Source organism: Poeciliopsis prolifica, unplaced genomic scaffold (genome assembly GCF_027474105.1).
Source record: "Poeciliopsis prolifica strain line A6 unplaced genomic scaffold, Auburn_PproV2 SCAFFOLD014, whole genome shotgun sequence".
NCBI lineage: Eukaryota > Metazoa > Chordata > Actinopteri > Cyprinodontiformes > Poeciliidae > Poeciliopsis > Poeciliopsis prolifica.
This window is the reverse complement of record NW_026562389.1, coordinates 5497338-5513033: the sequence shown is the minus strand read 5'-3', so window position 1 is coordinate 5513033 and position 15696 is coordinate 5497338. Positions and strand designations below refer to the sequence as shown.

The following is a 15696-nucleotide window of genomic DNA, read 5'->3' as shown; positions in this document are numbered from 1 at the left end:
CAGGCACTAGTTATGGTGTTTTCCTGTTTAAAAGTAGTAAAACGATAGATTACCCCAGAAATTGCTCAATATAGATATATAATTCAGATCAGCAAACACTGTACTCTGATTCCATATTTGTTATCAATACTTTCTGCGCTGTTTTAGAATTATAGTCTGCCTGAAGGTTGAGCAATGGTAGCGCAGGAAGTGAACAAAACTGTTGAGTCTCTGTTGGACACATTTACAAATATCGAACTAACAGCTGCTTCATTCAGCTTGGCTCTTCTCTCTTTGCAGTGGAAGATTGTAGTTTACAGCACAGACAAGTTCTGGAAAGCTTCTTGCTGTCGAACTGGTACATTATATGTCACACAGGCAGACGGCAGCAATTGGGTGAAATTTAAAAATCCCAACACAATCCACGCCTTCACAAAGATATTGTTTCTCAACAGCCAAGAACCCAGAACCTCTGGACAAAACAAACAGCGTCGGACAAGGGGCTGGATTTTACCAGGTTGTCACATCTAAACAACTGTCAAAAACAGAAAGAACAGAAATAATTACCACTGTTCAGCATCCAAAACCAGAGGAACGTTTCCCCAAAAAAGTAATGCTTCAACCAAAATAAATGATGTGGAAAAATCTATAGAAAGAAAAATTCAGAACTAATATCATAGTTACTCAAACATGCTGCCACCATAAGTAGCACAACACAGAGAACTCTCGCCATAACACGGTTCACCTTTCACGGCCTCACTGCTTCGTGGATTTTTTTTTTTTTTTTGTAGTGTTTTTTTCACAGTTTCTTGAGTTCTGCGTCCTGATTGGCTAAACAGTCTATGCACTTCTTCTCTACCTGTGTTCCAACAATGTTACGGAATTTAAATATAGGCAATCCAGGTTGGAAAATTTGGGCAAATATTTTTGCCCAGAAGGAAAAAGAGCAACAACAACTGCCGATAACGATGTTCTTCTTTAGAAAAATCACACCTGCACCACAGGGTTCACAAGAAAAACGATACTACAAAGTGGAGGCAGGCCGCAGTGTCACAGTCAGAGGCACAGTGAAATATGCATGTCATAATTTGTCCTACTGTACTTCGTATCGATGATTAAAATGATTATTTTACTGTAGTTATTTGTAAAAAAGCATTCTATTTGTTTAAAAAATGCTTGGGCCTGAAAACAGGTTTTGTTCTTTGGATTCAATGTCGAGCATTTAATTATGCTTTATAATAATTGTGAAAAACTACTTCACGGGTTCTTTTCGGAACGAAACCCCTGCGAAAAACCAGGGTTCACTATATTAGTTCTCACCTAGAATATAAAACCTAGACCTATTTTTGACAAAAACAAGTTGACGTCCCATGGGTCTAATTATATGGAAATTAAATATTAATAACGAAAACATTGACATGGCACTGACTGAAACCCACTTTTATTATGACTTCTTTCTTGTTAATTTCAAGCATATTCAATAAATCAAAATACTGCAGTAGAAAAAATATTAATCTAACATGTACAAAAGCAAAATCTGAATTACAGCAATAAAATAAACAATAAATATGGACGTAAACATGGTACATATCAAGTAGGTTTCCAGGCAAGTACGAAATCTTGAGGTCAAAACTGTTGAAATAAAAGTGTGTAATTGTTCAGCAGAAGGGTTTGTTTTTGAGTGCGTACTGAAATGTATGCAGGTTATTGCATGTCCATATGCTGTTACCTCTCTGCAATGCAAACTAAAATGAAGGGTGTATGCTATTTTTAATGCATCAGTGCATTTCTGGCAGCAGTCACAGTGTTTTTCATGAGCATGGCAACAGTCATTGGACCCACACCTCCAGGAACAGGTGTTATGAAACCTGCTTTCTCCTTCACTCCTAAAACAAATATCAGACACAAGATACGTTGTTAGGCAATGCTTTTTATTCACCGGGAAATGCAGGCGATGTGCAGGTATTAAAACATTTCCTGCGCTGAAGCAATCCTGGCAAAATGTATTGCTTGTTTTACCTTCAAAATCCACATCCCCGATGAGCCGGACTTTCCCTGTGTTCTGGTCCAGGATGCGATTTATGCCGACGTCAATAACTGCCGCACCCTTTTTCACCATGTCTGCTGTGATCAGACCTGGGACACCTGATCAAAGGGGGAACAAGAAGACATATTTATCAATAAAAAGGAATAAAATCTTTCAGTAACAGTCTTTTAGTATATTTTCTTCCTGTCATGAGAATTATGAATGCACAATATATCAGCATTAAGATCAGTAACGGGAGACACTGATCACTTTTTAACATATCAGTACTGGTCTCATAAATAAAACTGGGTCAATATTAATTATGTTTTATTCAAGTTTGTGTTTTAGGAGTTGAAAGGTGTTGTCCATGTGGAAGTTATTTGGACAGGTCACAGTGATGGAGCACAGAGGAGCATGTCAGTGTTGTAGTGTTTTTTTTATTTTGTTTGTTTTCTTTTTTATTATTATTTATTTAACATTCAATATCAATATTAGCCCAACTTTTTATATTGGTACATCTTTACTGAGAACTAGTGAGAAAAACTCAGACTTAGGGAGGGGAGTATAAATTAGGCACAATAATGTGAGCAATAATAATAGTTCATCTAATAGGTGAACTATTAGGTGAATAGTTCACCTAATATCTTCCAAAACTTCTAATCAAATTATATTAAAGTAATGTTTATTTAGTGTTCACTATTTCTCTATTTTGAAACTTAGTAAAAGGATTTATTAGTTCAGTTCCTCATGACGTAAATCTGCTAAAATGTGCAGTTTTCTGAAACATAATCTCCAAATTAATGTTTTGAAACATAATATAGAACAGAATGTTTATTTAATAAAAAATACAACTTTATAATTTTTTTTTAAATCCTTAGTGCCACATTTATGTCCCAGATCAGTCTAGAGTCCTCTGTTCTCTATGATTCAACCTTCTCCTCAGGTTTTCACAAATATATTTACTTTTGAGGACTGAGAAGGTCATTGAAGAATAACACTTTGTGTCTGGTGATGCATTTTTGAGTTGATTCAGCCATGTAGTTGGATCATTATACTGCCATTTCCAATATAGGGATCTATTTTCAGCTCTATAGCAGATGTCACGATTTCAATCTTTAATGTGATCTGGTAGGAGCTTATTATGCCGCATCCTTAAAGTTTCCAAGGCATTTGGAAGAAAAACAGGTTCATAGATTCTCTTCCATGTTTAACAGCGAACACAAGTTGATTTTTCATACCGTTATCATTTTTAAATGAGACAATAACCACTTAACATGTAAATATGGTTTTAATGGTTTCTATAGAGTGTAAAGGTGATTCTCGATGCTGTAATGTCCTATTTATGAGCCTGGGAGATTTTTTTATGTCCCTTACCATCTGGAATTGGTTCCCTGGGTGAGTCATTTTCAAAGATCTATGTGGGGTGCAAAATAATCCAGTTAAATTTTGACCCATCTAAGCATTTTAGACCGTGAAGATGGTCAAATGCAGTCCAGATTTCTTAAAAACTGTGAAATAATTCTTTATTGAAGCCCCAAACCTAAAGATGCAAATGCAATAGCAACTTTAGTCAGCCATCAAGTACAATGTTGTACATTTCTTACTCTGTGTGTAATGCTTAGCACCTGGGCTCCATTGAAGAAAAAAACTGAAAAAAGTTCAGGCAGTTCAGGCTGCCCTCAAAATTAAGCTGTCTCAAGTCTCAAAATACTCGAGTTAAAAATCACCTCTGCTTACCATTCTGCTCTGATCTTAGTCCTTTCATACAAGTCCAGATATTTGACTGTGACAGCCATGAATTACTAACCATTGCTGTACCTATTATTATGGATATGGAAAGCTATTTTCTTGTAGCCCTTTCCTGAACAAGCAGATCAGCATGTATCTCCCTTACTATTGTTTTCTCCATTTTGAAGAGTGGCTAAGAGAACTTGGTCAATGTTATATTATTATTATAAGGGCTGGTTTACTAACAAAAGTAATAGCAACTGAAAAATTTATTGAGAGTATGTGCATTGAGTGAGATTAAAAAAGAAAAAAAAATACTTCAGAATGAAACAAGCACTGTATAGCTCACAAACATAAAATGAACTGAAAGGTTAATCTTTTCATCAAGAAGAAAAAAATCCTTTAACGTTGTTGGTTACGAGATGTTGGTTACACCCCGTCATTGGGGGTGTAACCTGGCATTGTTACTACAGTTTTGCACATGATTGATAGGTTCTCATTCCAACCCTATAAGACCACCTTGTTCTTCATAATGAGGAATAGAGTTGAGACAAAGCAATTATCTGGAAATTTCCACATTTACAATGCAGACTTGAACAAGAACTATTCAAGTAAGGGCTGGTAAGCCTTTTGCATAATATTTCCTCTTTCTTGCAATACCAGCCTGCATACCAGTGATTATTTTTATGCAAATTCAAAGAGTCTCAATGATTAAGGCGTGTACAGCAGAATCTACACCTGTTTAGACAGAAGAATTATAAAAGGAGAATAGAATCTGGAACAGTAAACAATTTACGTTCCTTTAAAAATGAAATAAATAAAAATGTTTGGTTGCATATAATTTCCAGTTTAACCCACAAACTGCTTCCCAAACTGTATTTATAGTATAGCTAATATATATCTGTAGGCAAAGTGTATTTATATTAACACTTTTCATTGATAAAATCGCAAAGAGCATCACAGTGAAATGAAGAATGAAAATAAAATGACCAAAGTCCACAAATAAAATAAATTAACAAATAAAAGTATGAAAACAGTCAATAAAAATGACAAACAAACTAAAAGAAACATTCAAGTCTAACTGATGGCTTGACTATGTGAAAGTGACTCAATCTGTTCTTTGAAAAGTAAATGAACTCAGTACTCAGATTACTTTTAACAGCTAATTAGTAATTACAGCAACAAATGTTTATGAATTTTAATCAGATTTGATCAAATCTGACCCATTCTATTATAACGCTGCCTTTATCGTCAACTGAGACTTTGGAGCCAACAGTGGCTCTTTAGATCTTACACAATGGTTCTTTTATATTTTTAGATCTTTAGGCAATATGTGACTACAAAATAACACCACAACTGCTATATATTTTTAACTTTTTAAAACTCTCCAGGATACTGCACAAAAAAAGTTATATTAAAATTAAATTAAGAGTATTTTTATGGAGCCTTGTCCTAGGCAATGAATTTAGATGAAAATAGGATTTGATGTGATACAAATTATAGACTAGAAAATATGTGAAATCCATGAAACCTAAAAACTAAACTATTCATGGATATATTTTGTTACCGCTACATTTGATTTTCAGTTGTTGCATCCAAAAGCATCGGTAAGAATTATTGCATTTAGTAAAAATAGGAATAATGCTACCATTTTGTAGCCATTAACAAACACTTAACTGAACTATGACGACAAATAACAAAAATTCTCTCTCTCCGGTAGACTTTAATTACCTGCCGCTGCAATGATGATGTCAGCCAGCACAGTAAGTTTTTTCAGCTGATCCCTTGGTGTACATCTGTGAGCGATCGTCACTGTGGCATCACCTGAGAGGCAAAAAGGAGCTTTTAGGTTGAATTAAGCAACAAAAATAACATTTTTTATTTAATGTGGGTAATTGTTCTTTGTTTTATGTAAATTTAAGTTAGTGATTATGGGAATGAAAACTCAGATTCATCCTCCACAATGCTACGATGTTAACATTGTAAGAACATTACACTGAGAATGAGGCAGAACTCTAAAACTTAGTAAAAACCACATTTACTGTCATTGCCATAAAATACTTATGTTTTCACAAATTTTATAGATCTCAAAAACGGCATGTACGCCAATAAATGTAAGTTTCTTCACTACAGTGTGTGGCCCTTGTGACTAAGGAAGTCTTAGAAAGAAAATAGAACGAGTCACACTGGAACATTTTTGGACAAGATAAAGAAAATGATGTAATGTGTGACAAGTCCCAGCACATCGAACCTCAGGGTCGCTTTACAGATGAACTGTTGTCTGACTTTTAAAACATGCATTGTAGGGACACACCATTTTATCAGTCATGCTGTAGGAATTTGGCTTATTTTAATGTCATCGCAAGAGCTTAGTATGTAAAACAAGTGCACAGGTTGTGCTTCAGTTTTATCAGCAATGAAACTTATATTATTAATTGGTAAATACCTAATAAAAATAATGAAATGGTAAAAATAATATTAAGACGAATGTGACATTTTTCCTGAGAGACTATGAGCACTGTGCAATGCAGTTCTGTGCCCTTGCTCTTATGCATAAGATTTGTTTCCTTCAACTTAAGAAAATAGCTACTAAGATGATGCAGCAGGGACGAGATTTCAGAGATTAGAAGAGTAATTGTACAGTATTTCTGTACATTTTTTATTTCAACTACAGGTAATTGAAATAAAATTACCACATTGCCCTTGAACATTTTTCTATTTTAACTAGCTTCAGTTGACAGGATTTTGTTTCGTTTTGTTTTGCTTTTTTATTCTTTGGTCAAATAAAGGTCACAATGTTTGACTGCAGCATGCATGTCTATCTTTTGGCATGTCCTGTTGGAGTCAAACCACACACTGAGGAAAACTGAGCGCAAATAGATAGATGAGGCTTATGGTGCCACGACTGAAAAACTTTAATAAAAGAACTTTAATATTTTAAAAATACTTTATAATAAGTATTTAGTCTGCACAAGATGACACTCAGACAGGAAGTAAAACCATCAACTAAAAACAAAGCTCTACCACAATTTGATATACATTTTCACAAGAGGAATATTTTACTATGACACAATAGTAAATATGCACCTTTGAATCACAGGGATGGATAATATTGACTTTATCATAGTATTTGGTGAGTATTTATTATACAATAACTTTGTCATATTTATGATCACTTTGTATGTACATAATAGTTAGATCGAACAAAATAATGGTTCAAACAGCAAATCTAACAATTCAACGCACATTCTCATGTTTCTCAAAACTAGAACAAAGAAACCATTTTGATTCATTGATAACATTTCAGATCCTGTGATAGTATTTTTCTTTCCTCTGCTATATGACACAATAATTGCCCATTCCTAATGGATCCTGCATCTTAGTCCGTTCCAAAGTATCAATAGCCTTTGCACGCGACTAACTATTTGAAACTTTTTGTGATCTATTTGCACCTTTCATTTATATTCTGGAAGAATTTTCTAAAATTTTAACAAAGCTGTGGTAAAAAGGTGTTGAAACAGTTACAACTTGATCAATAATCTATTTAGGCAGAGTCAGAATGTTATTTTGGTATTGTGTATATTGGATCAACTTTATGCTCACCTGTTATGAACAGTGTGTTTTACCTTTTATTGTTGGTAATTCTGAGATCCTTTTCTAAATTAAGATTTAAGTATCCATTGTATCAAATCTGCAGAGAGAATATTTTTACTATGCACACTTAAACTGATAAAAGAGTTGGAGGCCAATTGTTGCTCAATGTCTTACCCAAGGTCGCATGTAGAGGCTGGAATAAAATTTTTGTTCTGTTTAATCCACCTGGGGCTTCAATATCAAGGGAGAAAAAAATTTATCTGTTTGCAGATGAAACCGGTCTTGTTTCAATCTAGCACAAACTTGCCAATTGAATAACGCATATTGTTTTTGATATATATTCGGAAGGTATATATTATGGAGGGTGAGTAAAAGTTTAAAGTCTCTGGATCATTGGCTTTTCTGTCTAAACTGTTCCTATTCCTCCTGGTCTGTTTTTGTAAAACTGAATTAATCACAAAGAAAAACTGTTAAAGGAAGAGCAGAAACTGTTAAAGGAAGAGCTACTTAATAAAGTAAAGATTTTATTTCCTGTAACTGATAAAAACTATGGAAAATTAATTTGTGGGGAAAACCTTTAAGCCGCCCACACTGATTCTGAGGGTTTCACCCAAGTATGAAGTCGTGGGGAAACCAAGAGCTCACTGGTGCACATGCTATAAAGTTCAACTGGAATTTTACATATCCTTTCATTTGAAAAGGGTTGAACCACATAAACAAGTTCTCACAGAGTCTTGTGTTACCAGATACCTGTTTTGCAGTGACACATAGATAAACTCTCATGCAACTGACAAACAGCTGTATCAATGAAAACAAAACTGATTTTTAACATTGAAATAGTCACATAAGCTATAATAATATGGTAAAATTGTTTTGTTCTAATGGCGGATTATTTCACTTATAACTAGTACATTTTTTATCAATATTAAGAAATGATTTGCTTAAAACATGCTACTATTTCTTGCTAAAAGTTAATTATAAGTTAGTTTTGTCCCATTTTAAGTGTACTAAGATATAATTCACATAGCTTCAACAACATAGGTAAATGTAAGATTAATGAAAATATTTACTCTTTTATTGAATCTCCACTCAGCTCTGAAATTTAGATGTTGGGCTGTCAATTGCAAATATACAACATAAAGATATGGATCGCTCCAGGATGTGTCAACAGTTGCTGGTGGTGGTGGTTTTATGTTGTCAAGGGTATTTTTGGCACAATTTGGATGCCTTACAAACAACTAATTATCAGCTAAAACCAACACGCTACAGAAGTATTGTTGCCAATAACATCAATCACGTCACATCACAGATTATCTATGAGTATGTATGTCTTGATTGATCATTCTGACATGATAATGTACCACGTCACAAACTTGAATTCTTCTGAAAATTCTTTTGACTTAACTGAACTCAAATAGCTTCCACAGTCACCAGATCAGAATCTAACAGAACACCTCTGGGATGTAGTGGAACATCAGATTTGCATCATACATTCAGGCAACAATGTGGCGTCAACTGTGTGAAGCTGTGGTGCTGATGTGGATCCCAGATTTTTGGAATGTTTCAGAAACATTGTTGAATTTATAGCAAAAAGAATTAGTTTTGAATACAGAGTCCAATCTGATTTTCCTAATGAAGTGGCCAGTAAAAGAGTATATATTTTAATGAAATGAGAAAGTATAAATATAATCTTTGTTTGTTTCAGTTAACGTGATCACACCAGCAAAGAAATTACCAAGTAACCCATTTACAGAATGTGTCTACACTTTTAAAAGGGCATGAACCATGAAAGAAGAACAGCAGTTAGAAATAAATCTCAAAACAGTTTGTTCAAAAACTGGTAAAACTGGTAAGAAGCTTGTTTTCTTTACTGGTTTCTTCTGTTCTGTAGATTCTTGGAAACCGAAAGCTGGAATTAGCTAAATAATGGCTGATTGGTTGTGACTGCCACAGGCAGTCTGTATATCATTTGCTTTAAACATGTACAGAAATGTGACTCCCTAGAGCTCTTTACTTATTTTCTTTATTGTAATTTCTTAAATGAGATCAGAAACCACAGCTTATTGCATTCTTTTATGATACTGCTTAGCATGTGTATTGCAACTTGGGTCTCTTTATCCTGTCATATTGCTGAACTTTGACAGGTAAAGTAAATCTTGTTGCTTAATGCAGACAACACCTTTTGAAATCCGTTTCTTCCTTCCTGCACCCATATAAGGACTGGATCCGTCTCCCAGTGGTGCACCATGCCAAATGTTTCGCCCTGATTAAGGCTTTCACACTCCCTTCTTTTCATCCAGCAGGACATGCATCAGCATTTTTTTTCTTTTTTTGATAAAAACGGCAGGGAGTCATTGAAGTGTACATTCATATCCTAACAAAAGATTAAAGCATCAAATATGGTGCAACTTGAATTTTCTTTGAAGATATTTGTCATATTATTGGGCTGACTAACATAGACTGATAGAACAGATAAAAGAAAAAAAAATCACTTAGCTTACCTCCAGGGCGTTCATGGTTGCGATCAGTATGCAGCAACATAGCAATGGGCATTCCAACATTTTTGGAGCGACCAGCAACCAAGACATTCTTTCCCACTGTCTCAATTCCTGTGTGAACACATTCCCAGGAAAGAAAATTACATTTTTCTTAGCAATCACCCTGATCTTAAAGATCTACCGATATTTTGTTGCACATTTTTATGTCAGGTTGCCTTTTGAACTGTAGGGTTGTACAAACAAGTTCCGTGCAACTTTGTCCTTTTTGAAACATTGCATTTAGGTTGAATACTATAATACAAACAGTGTACCTTTGTTTAATGTTAAAATGATGTAGCATAAAACTCTACAAGAAAACCAAAAAAGTCTTAGGGTTAAGAGGTTAGATGGAAATTGTTTTTAGTTTTTGGAACTTCGGCTACAAGCAAACACCTGTAGACTGAAGCCAAGGGACTCAGTTATTTGAAGAACAAAAAGGTAAACCTTAAATCCATAAAATTTATGTCAATTAAAAATGCTGATCACACTAGAAATCAGCTTTTTTTGCTCTTAATCAACACATCATAAATTAGGTTGGCAGAGCTCTTGATAAAAGAACATTTCAAAGATAAAATCACTGATTGTTTAGAAAATTAATGTCTAATTTCTTTATTGTCTTATATTGTTATTCCAAAACATATTATTAATAAACCACAACAACAACAACATATCAAGAAATCCTTTAGGACCTTTAAAGTTTTTTTTTGGCCTTCATTTATATTTTTATTGGCAATTTCTTGCAGCAGATTGAAACGGGCATTTTACGCAATGTTTTTCGCCTCCCATCATTCTGTGAAGCAACAGTTACCTGAACTGAACTTTACTGATCAACAGCCAAGTTCGACTGGAGATTTTGCTTTAAATGGGCACAACCACAAAACATTCTTTCTGAGTTTGTTGTTGGTGTAAGAAAATGTTCCACTATTTCATTTATTTATTTCAATTGAAGGCTTAAAGTTAATGAAGAAAAGTGACTTATTAAATCTAATACTGTGATCACACAGGATGTTTTCTTTCGACTGACCAAGCCAATGTCATTTAAATAAATGATAGCTATGAGATTAAATCAAAGAGCTACATATCTATTTTCTGTGAAAATCCTGACATTGCCAGCATTGTCAGCATTGCTCAACAGATTGTTACAAATGTACATTTTTGAAAGATAAACTAGGTGGCAAGATTGTCTGGCTAATGGTTGACTTATTATTATTATTTCTGTGCCAATTCTAATATGGCACATCCGTACTATGATGTACATATTGGAGAAACTATAACACAGAATAAAACTGACACTGCATTTACTAAACTCAACACCAGAAGAAACTAATTAAAAAAAAAGAGCAAAACATTCATTTATAAAAGGATCAAACATGATCAGAATTATGAAGATTTTACAGCACATGTTATGGTTACTAGCAGGACTAGCAACAAGGAATGGTTATATCACCAGAGTTAGTAGATCTTTACTGCCCTCTAGAGGAACATTTGTTCAGAACCAGTACAAGTGAACAAAATGAAAAAGATGTATGTGAGATTTAGAACCCTTGCTGGTTTACCTGCTCTTTTGATGATCTCCCAGACAGCTGCTGGCGTTGCAGGTACCATCGATCTCTGGTCCAGGCACAACTTTCCAATATTCACAATATGGAAACCATCAACATCCTTCTCTGGAGCAATTGCATTACACACTGCTCGCTCGTTGATGTGCTCTGAAGAACAGAGTGAAAAAAATACATATGATTACATTAGACCTAAGTACTTATTAATTATTATTAGTTTTTGCTACCTTTTTTAAATGGTTTTTGTCCATTTATTATTTAATTTATTTAACTATTACTGAACCGACCAATGTGTCTCATAAATGTAAAATTAAATTACAAGTTAATTGCAACAGTATAAAAAGCAACAAAAGATGGGGTGTTGCTGAAATGTAAAAATGCTAGTTATCACTTTGTTTGATCTTTAGTGATCAAATAAGTCCAAAAGAAGTGTTAAAGCATTTTTTTTTTTATTGGAACAGAATATACTTGATTGATCCTCAAGAAAAAATTGCTCATATGTTGACAAGCTACACCATCCAAGTTGTTAAATATAAGTAAATACAAATATAGCCATAAGTGATATAAAATTGATACAAAAAATATGTACACAACAGCAATACTGTAAGTAATTTAAACATCATCATAATAATAATAATAATAATAATAATAAGTATGTACATAATCTCTCAACACATGATGCAACACAGTTAAAGCTTTTAATTGCTTACCTGGAAGTGGCAGCTGCACCAGGAGACCGCTCACCCTCCAGTCACGGTTCATCTTATCGATCAGCCCCAGCAACTCCTCCTGGGAAACTGAGCTGGGCCGAACCACTGTGTCACTGGAAATACCTGGAGATTGTCAAACATAACACGATGAGCAATAAACAATGCATTTTCAAATACAGTAGTCCTGTTCTCGTGATCTGATTATTATAAACATTTGACATTATAAAATATGTTTGCAAAACAAAGAAAAACTAATTATCTGTCTTAATTTGTATGTTCACATAAGGTTGACATACACATGCATCTCCATAGAGCACTGAAAAGTTAATTTGTTTCAGCAATTAGATAGTAACAGGGAAAATCGCATCTTACACAGATTCAAGAACAAAGCAATACACGTCAAATATTAATTCTGTTTGTGTCGCAAATTGCAACGAATTAAAGCCCAAATATTTCAAGAATTCCTTTTGTTTTTGTTTGTTTTGTTTTATTGGGGTTTTTTTTCTAAAAATTTGTCCATGTACTACAGTACAAGCCCACAATACCTGGTGATTTAGAGATTTATTTTAACCTTCAAATAGGTACTTTTGAGCCCAGGTAAGACACTTCTGGTGTTGTCACTAGTAACACAAGGAATCCTGGATACCCTGGATTTGTGGGCTACCTTGAAGCACTGTGGGCTACCTTGAAGCACTGACTCCTGGTGCACTCTACAAACTGTGAATCCCTGACAAACTCTTGAATGTTTTTTTCTTTCAACTAAATATTTCAAGACTGCATTTAGATTCACCAGATTCTTTAACAGTCACTGACTACTATCAGGTCAGCAGTCTTCAATATGATGTGTAGCCAGTAACATAATCATAATATGACATTTGTGAGATAAATATTCCTTCTCTATTGGTCTTGTTTATTATTTTAACATTACAAACATATTCTGTGTGTAAAGATCCTACATAATATTTGACTATAAATATTCAAACTGCATTACAGAAATTCTGTATTCAAACTTAATGAGATGCATGTGCATGACTGCACCATACACACTGAGGAAAGTGTTAAGACACACACTGCTCATATCTGACCCAGGATGGTGGCTGCCCGGGTCTTGTTCTTAACATAGGTATGACTGGCTGGGTCATCTCCGACTAAGATTACGCCAAGGTGGGGTCTCATGTCGCCATGAGCGACGAGCTCTTCCACATCTCGCTGGATTTCTCTGTGAATCTGACGGGCCAACTCTGTTCCTGAGATCACCACAGCACTGTGCCTGGAGACGTTTACAGTAAAGAAAAGAAAGAATTTATTTTTGAGAAGCAACTGGATTAAAACTGTGCTATAAAACATTTATACATATTTAGAATATATTTATTTTTTTGAGAGAAAAGACTTTGAAGATTGAAAAAAATTCCCACTGACTGATTATGAAAGAGTCAACTGATCTTAAGTCATGTTTTCATGGTTATAGCTATAAATATACATTCTAAGTATAAAGTATCACACGGAGAGCACATGTGACTTATACAAACGCATCTGTCCTTTAGCCCTTTAACGCCCATTTGCCTTGCGCCCTCTACCGCTTAAAGTAAATACTGCTGCCAGTTACTCTCCTTCCTCTGACATCTGACGTACGGTACTCGCACTGCTTCCACCGGTGACAAGACGCCGCTCTCCATCCCTTCCACTTATTTCAACAAAACATGGCACTATTCTCAATGTGACAACGTTTACCTTCTCACAGAGTGGTACAGATGCCTCCGTTGACTCTCGTACTTTCTGTGCATCCGCAGTTTGGCACGGCAGCAGTGAAAGTGTGCAGTTAACGGTGAGCAGATCCTGAAGGAGGAGCGTAGAGGTGAAATAGAAGCCGCCATATTTGTGCGTGTGTACGTCGTGCGTGTGTACGTGCGTGCACAAAAGGGGACGGGTGATGCAGGTTCTACTTGAAACATTATGTTCTATGTATGTTTTGATTTTTAGTAAGAAGAGGCGTTTAGATGTTCAACCGTCAAATAAACATTTAGGTGGAAAGATATATTAAAAAAATAGTTGTGAAACATAATTTAACATAAAAATCTGTTCAAGGCACAGCATACAAAAAAAAAGCATATTTCAGTGATGAGGAAAAATATTGCCACAATAATTTCTTCCTGCAAGATCATATTGCTTGTAACCCTAAATATGGAATGAATGTGAAATAATAATGAAGACAAAAAGTAGAAAAACAATAAAAACACTTAGACCAAGTGTGAACAATTATATACGGCTTTAGTCTTTTTCAAAGTCTCAACAACACTTGTGATTGTAATGTTTTTCTTTTAAACCACTGACATAAAAATAATTCCCAAAGAACAGCAGTTTGTTTTTAATAGTCAAAAGTGTGTTTCCTAATCAAATCTTAATATTGGGAGCACAGCCTTAAAAAGTAGTTTCTAAATGAAGCACCAATACATAAAATGTATTATGTCAAACTGGTGTAATTGGAGGCATTTTATCCTTGTTGCACCTGTAGATAGCTGTTAGATTATGGTTTGTACATGATTCTCCAGAATAACTGGATACTCAAATAAGGGTGCTACACTAATTTGCCACAAGATGGCAGCAAATGTTTGTTTTATTAAGGATAGACTAGCAATATTCTTTATTGTCTCAGATTTAGAAAATGTGATGTGCAAAAGTGACATGAAATCAAAGCAAATAGACTCACACAAAATAGAATATATTATATGGAAAAACAGAATAAAGACTACAAATGAAATGGTGTAAATTAAAAAAAATAAATGAATTGTGTCCCACCTTATAATTTAGGAGCAGAATTGGCATCTCCGGCTGTTCTTTCCACAATTTAAGATGTTTTCTATGTGAAATATGAACCAAATAGTTACTTAAAACTAATTAAAGAAATCCACTGTTATACCATTTACACTAACGTACAAAATTTTTTTGAAAATACCTGTGAAAATGAGTAAATTGTATGAGAATAAAAATTAAGATATAGTTTAAAAAAATGAATTATTAGTTAGCACTCATACTGTACTGCAAATTTACAGGTACTTACATCTTTAGAAAATTTGCCCATTGGTGACTTTTGGGAGTAAGACGGACATTATTGGTGAAAACTGGTATGATTTTATATCTTGACTCAGATTTATCTTTGGAAGTAATAAATCTTTACACCATCATAACACGTTCTTGTTTCTCAAAGCGCATATACTTTCATTAACTTTCAGACTCATACATTAAATTTGTGCAAATACTGACATGAAAACATGATTGTTATTTTTCTGTAAACATTAACATAAACCCTGCCTACCTCAACACATCCATCTAGAGGTCATGCAAACATTAGCCAATATTTTCCAGCACATAAGCAATAACGTGTCACTGTTACGTTTTAATGTTGTTGTGCTGCTCCCTGGATGTTCAGGGCAAGATTGTAAACGAACATGTATCAGTTACTCAGCTCTATATAAAGCAACACCATGGTAACTTTAGTAAATTTAACAACCAGTCTCACAGATGTGTGCATAATGCAGCATGCTATTGTTAAAAAGTAAAAAATA

The 15696-nt window shown here is 34.4% G+C and overlaps 1 protein-coding gene across 2 annotated transcripts; it reads right to left on the bottom strand.

The window, feature by feature from the left end:
- Positions 1-1404: 1404 nt before the first annotated feature.
- On the bottom strand, positions 1405-15028 carry mthfd2l (methylenetetrahydrofolate dehydrogenase (NADP+ dependent) 2 like). 2 transcript variants are annotated; one of them, XM_055039545.1, is made up of 9 exons: positions 14930-15028; positions 13865-13969; positions 13219-13403; positions 12134-12256; positions 11421-11573; positions 9829-9936; positions 5465-5557; positions 1999-2124; positions 1405-1865 (listed from the first exon to the last, which is right to left on the bottom strand). In XM_055039545.1, exons 2-9 carry the CDS (start codon positions 13915-13917, stop codon positions 1750-1752), a joined length of 957 nt encoding a protein of 318 aa, XP_054895520.1. In that variant the 5' UTR covers positions 13918-13969; positions 14930-15028; the 3' UTR covers positions 1405-1749. The 2 variants fall into 2 exon arrangements, with proteins under 2 accessions (XP_054895520.1, XP_054895519.1); XM_055039544.1 differs by lacking the exon at positions 14930-15028 and having other exon boundaries at positions 13865-14118.
- Positions 15029-15696: the final 668 nt, after the last annotated feature.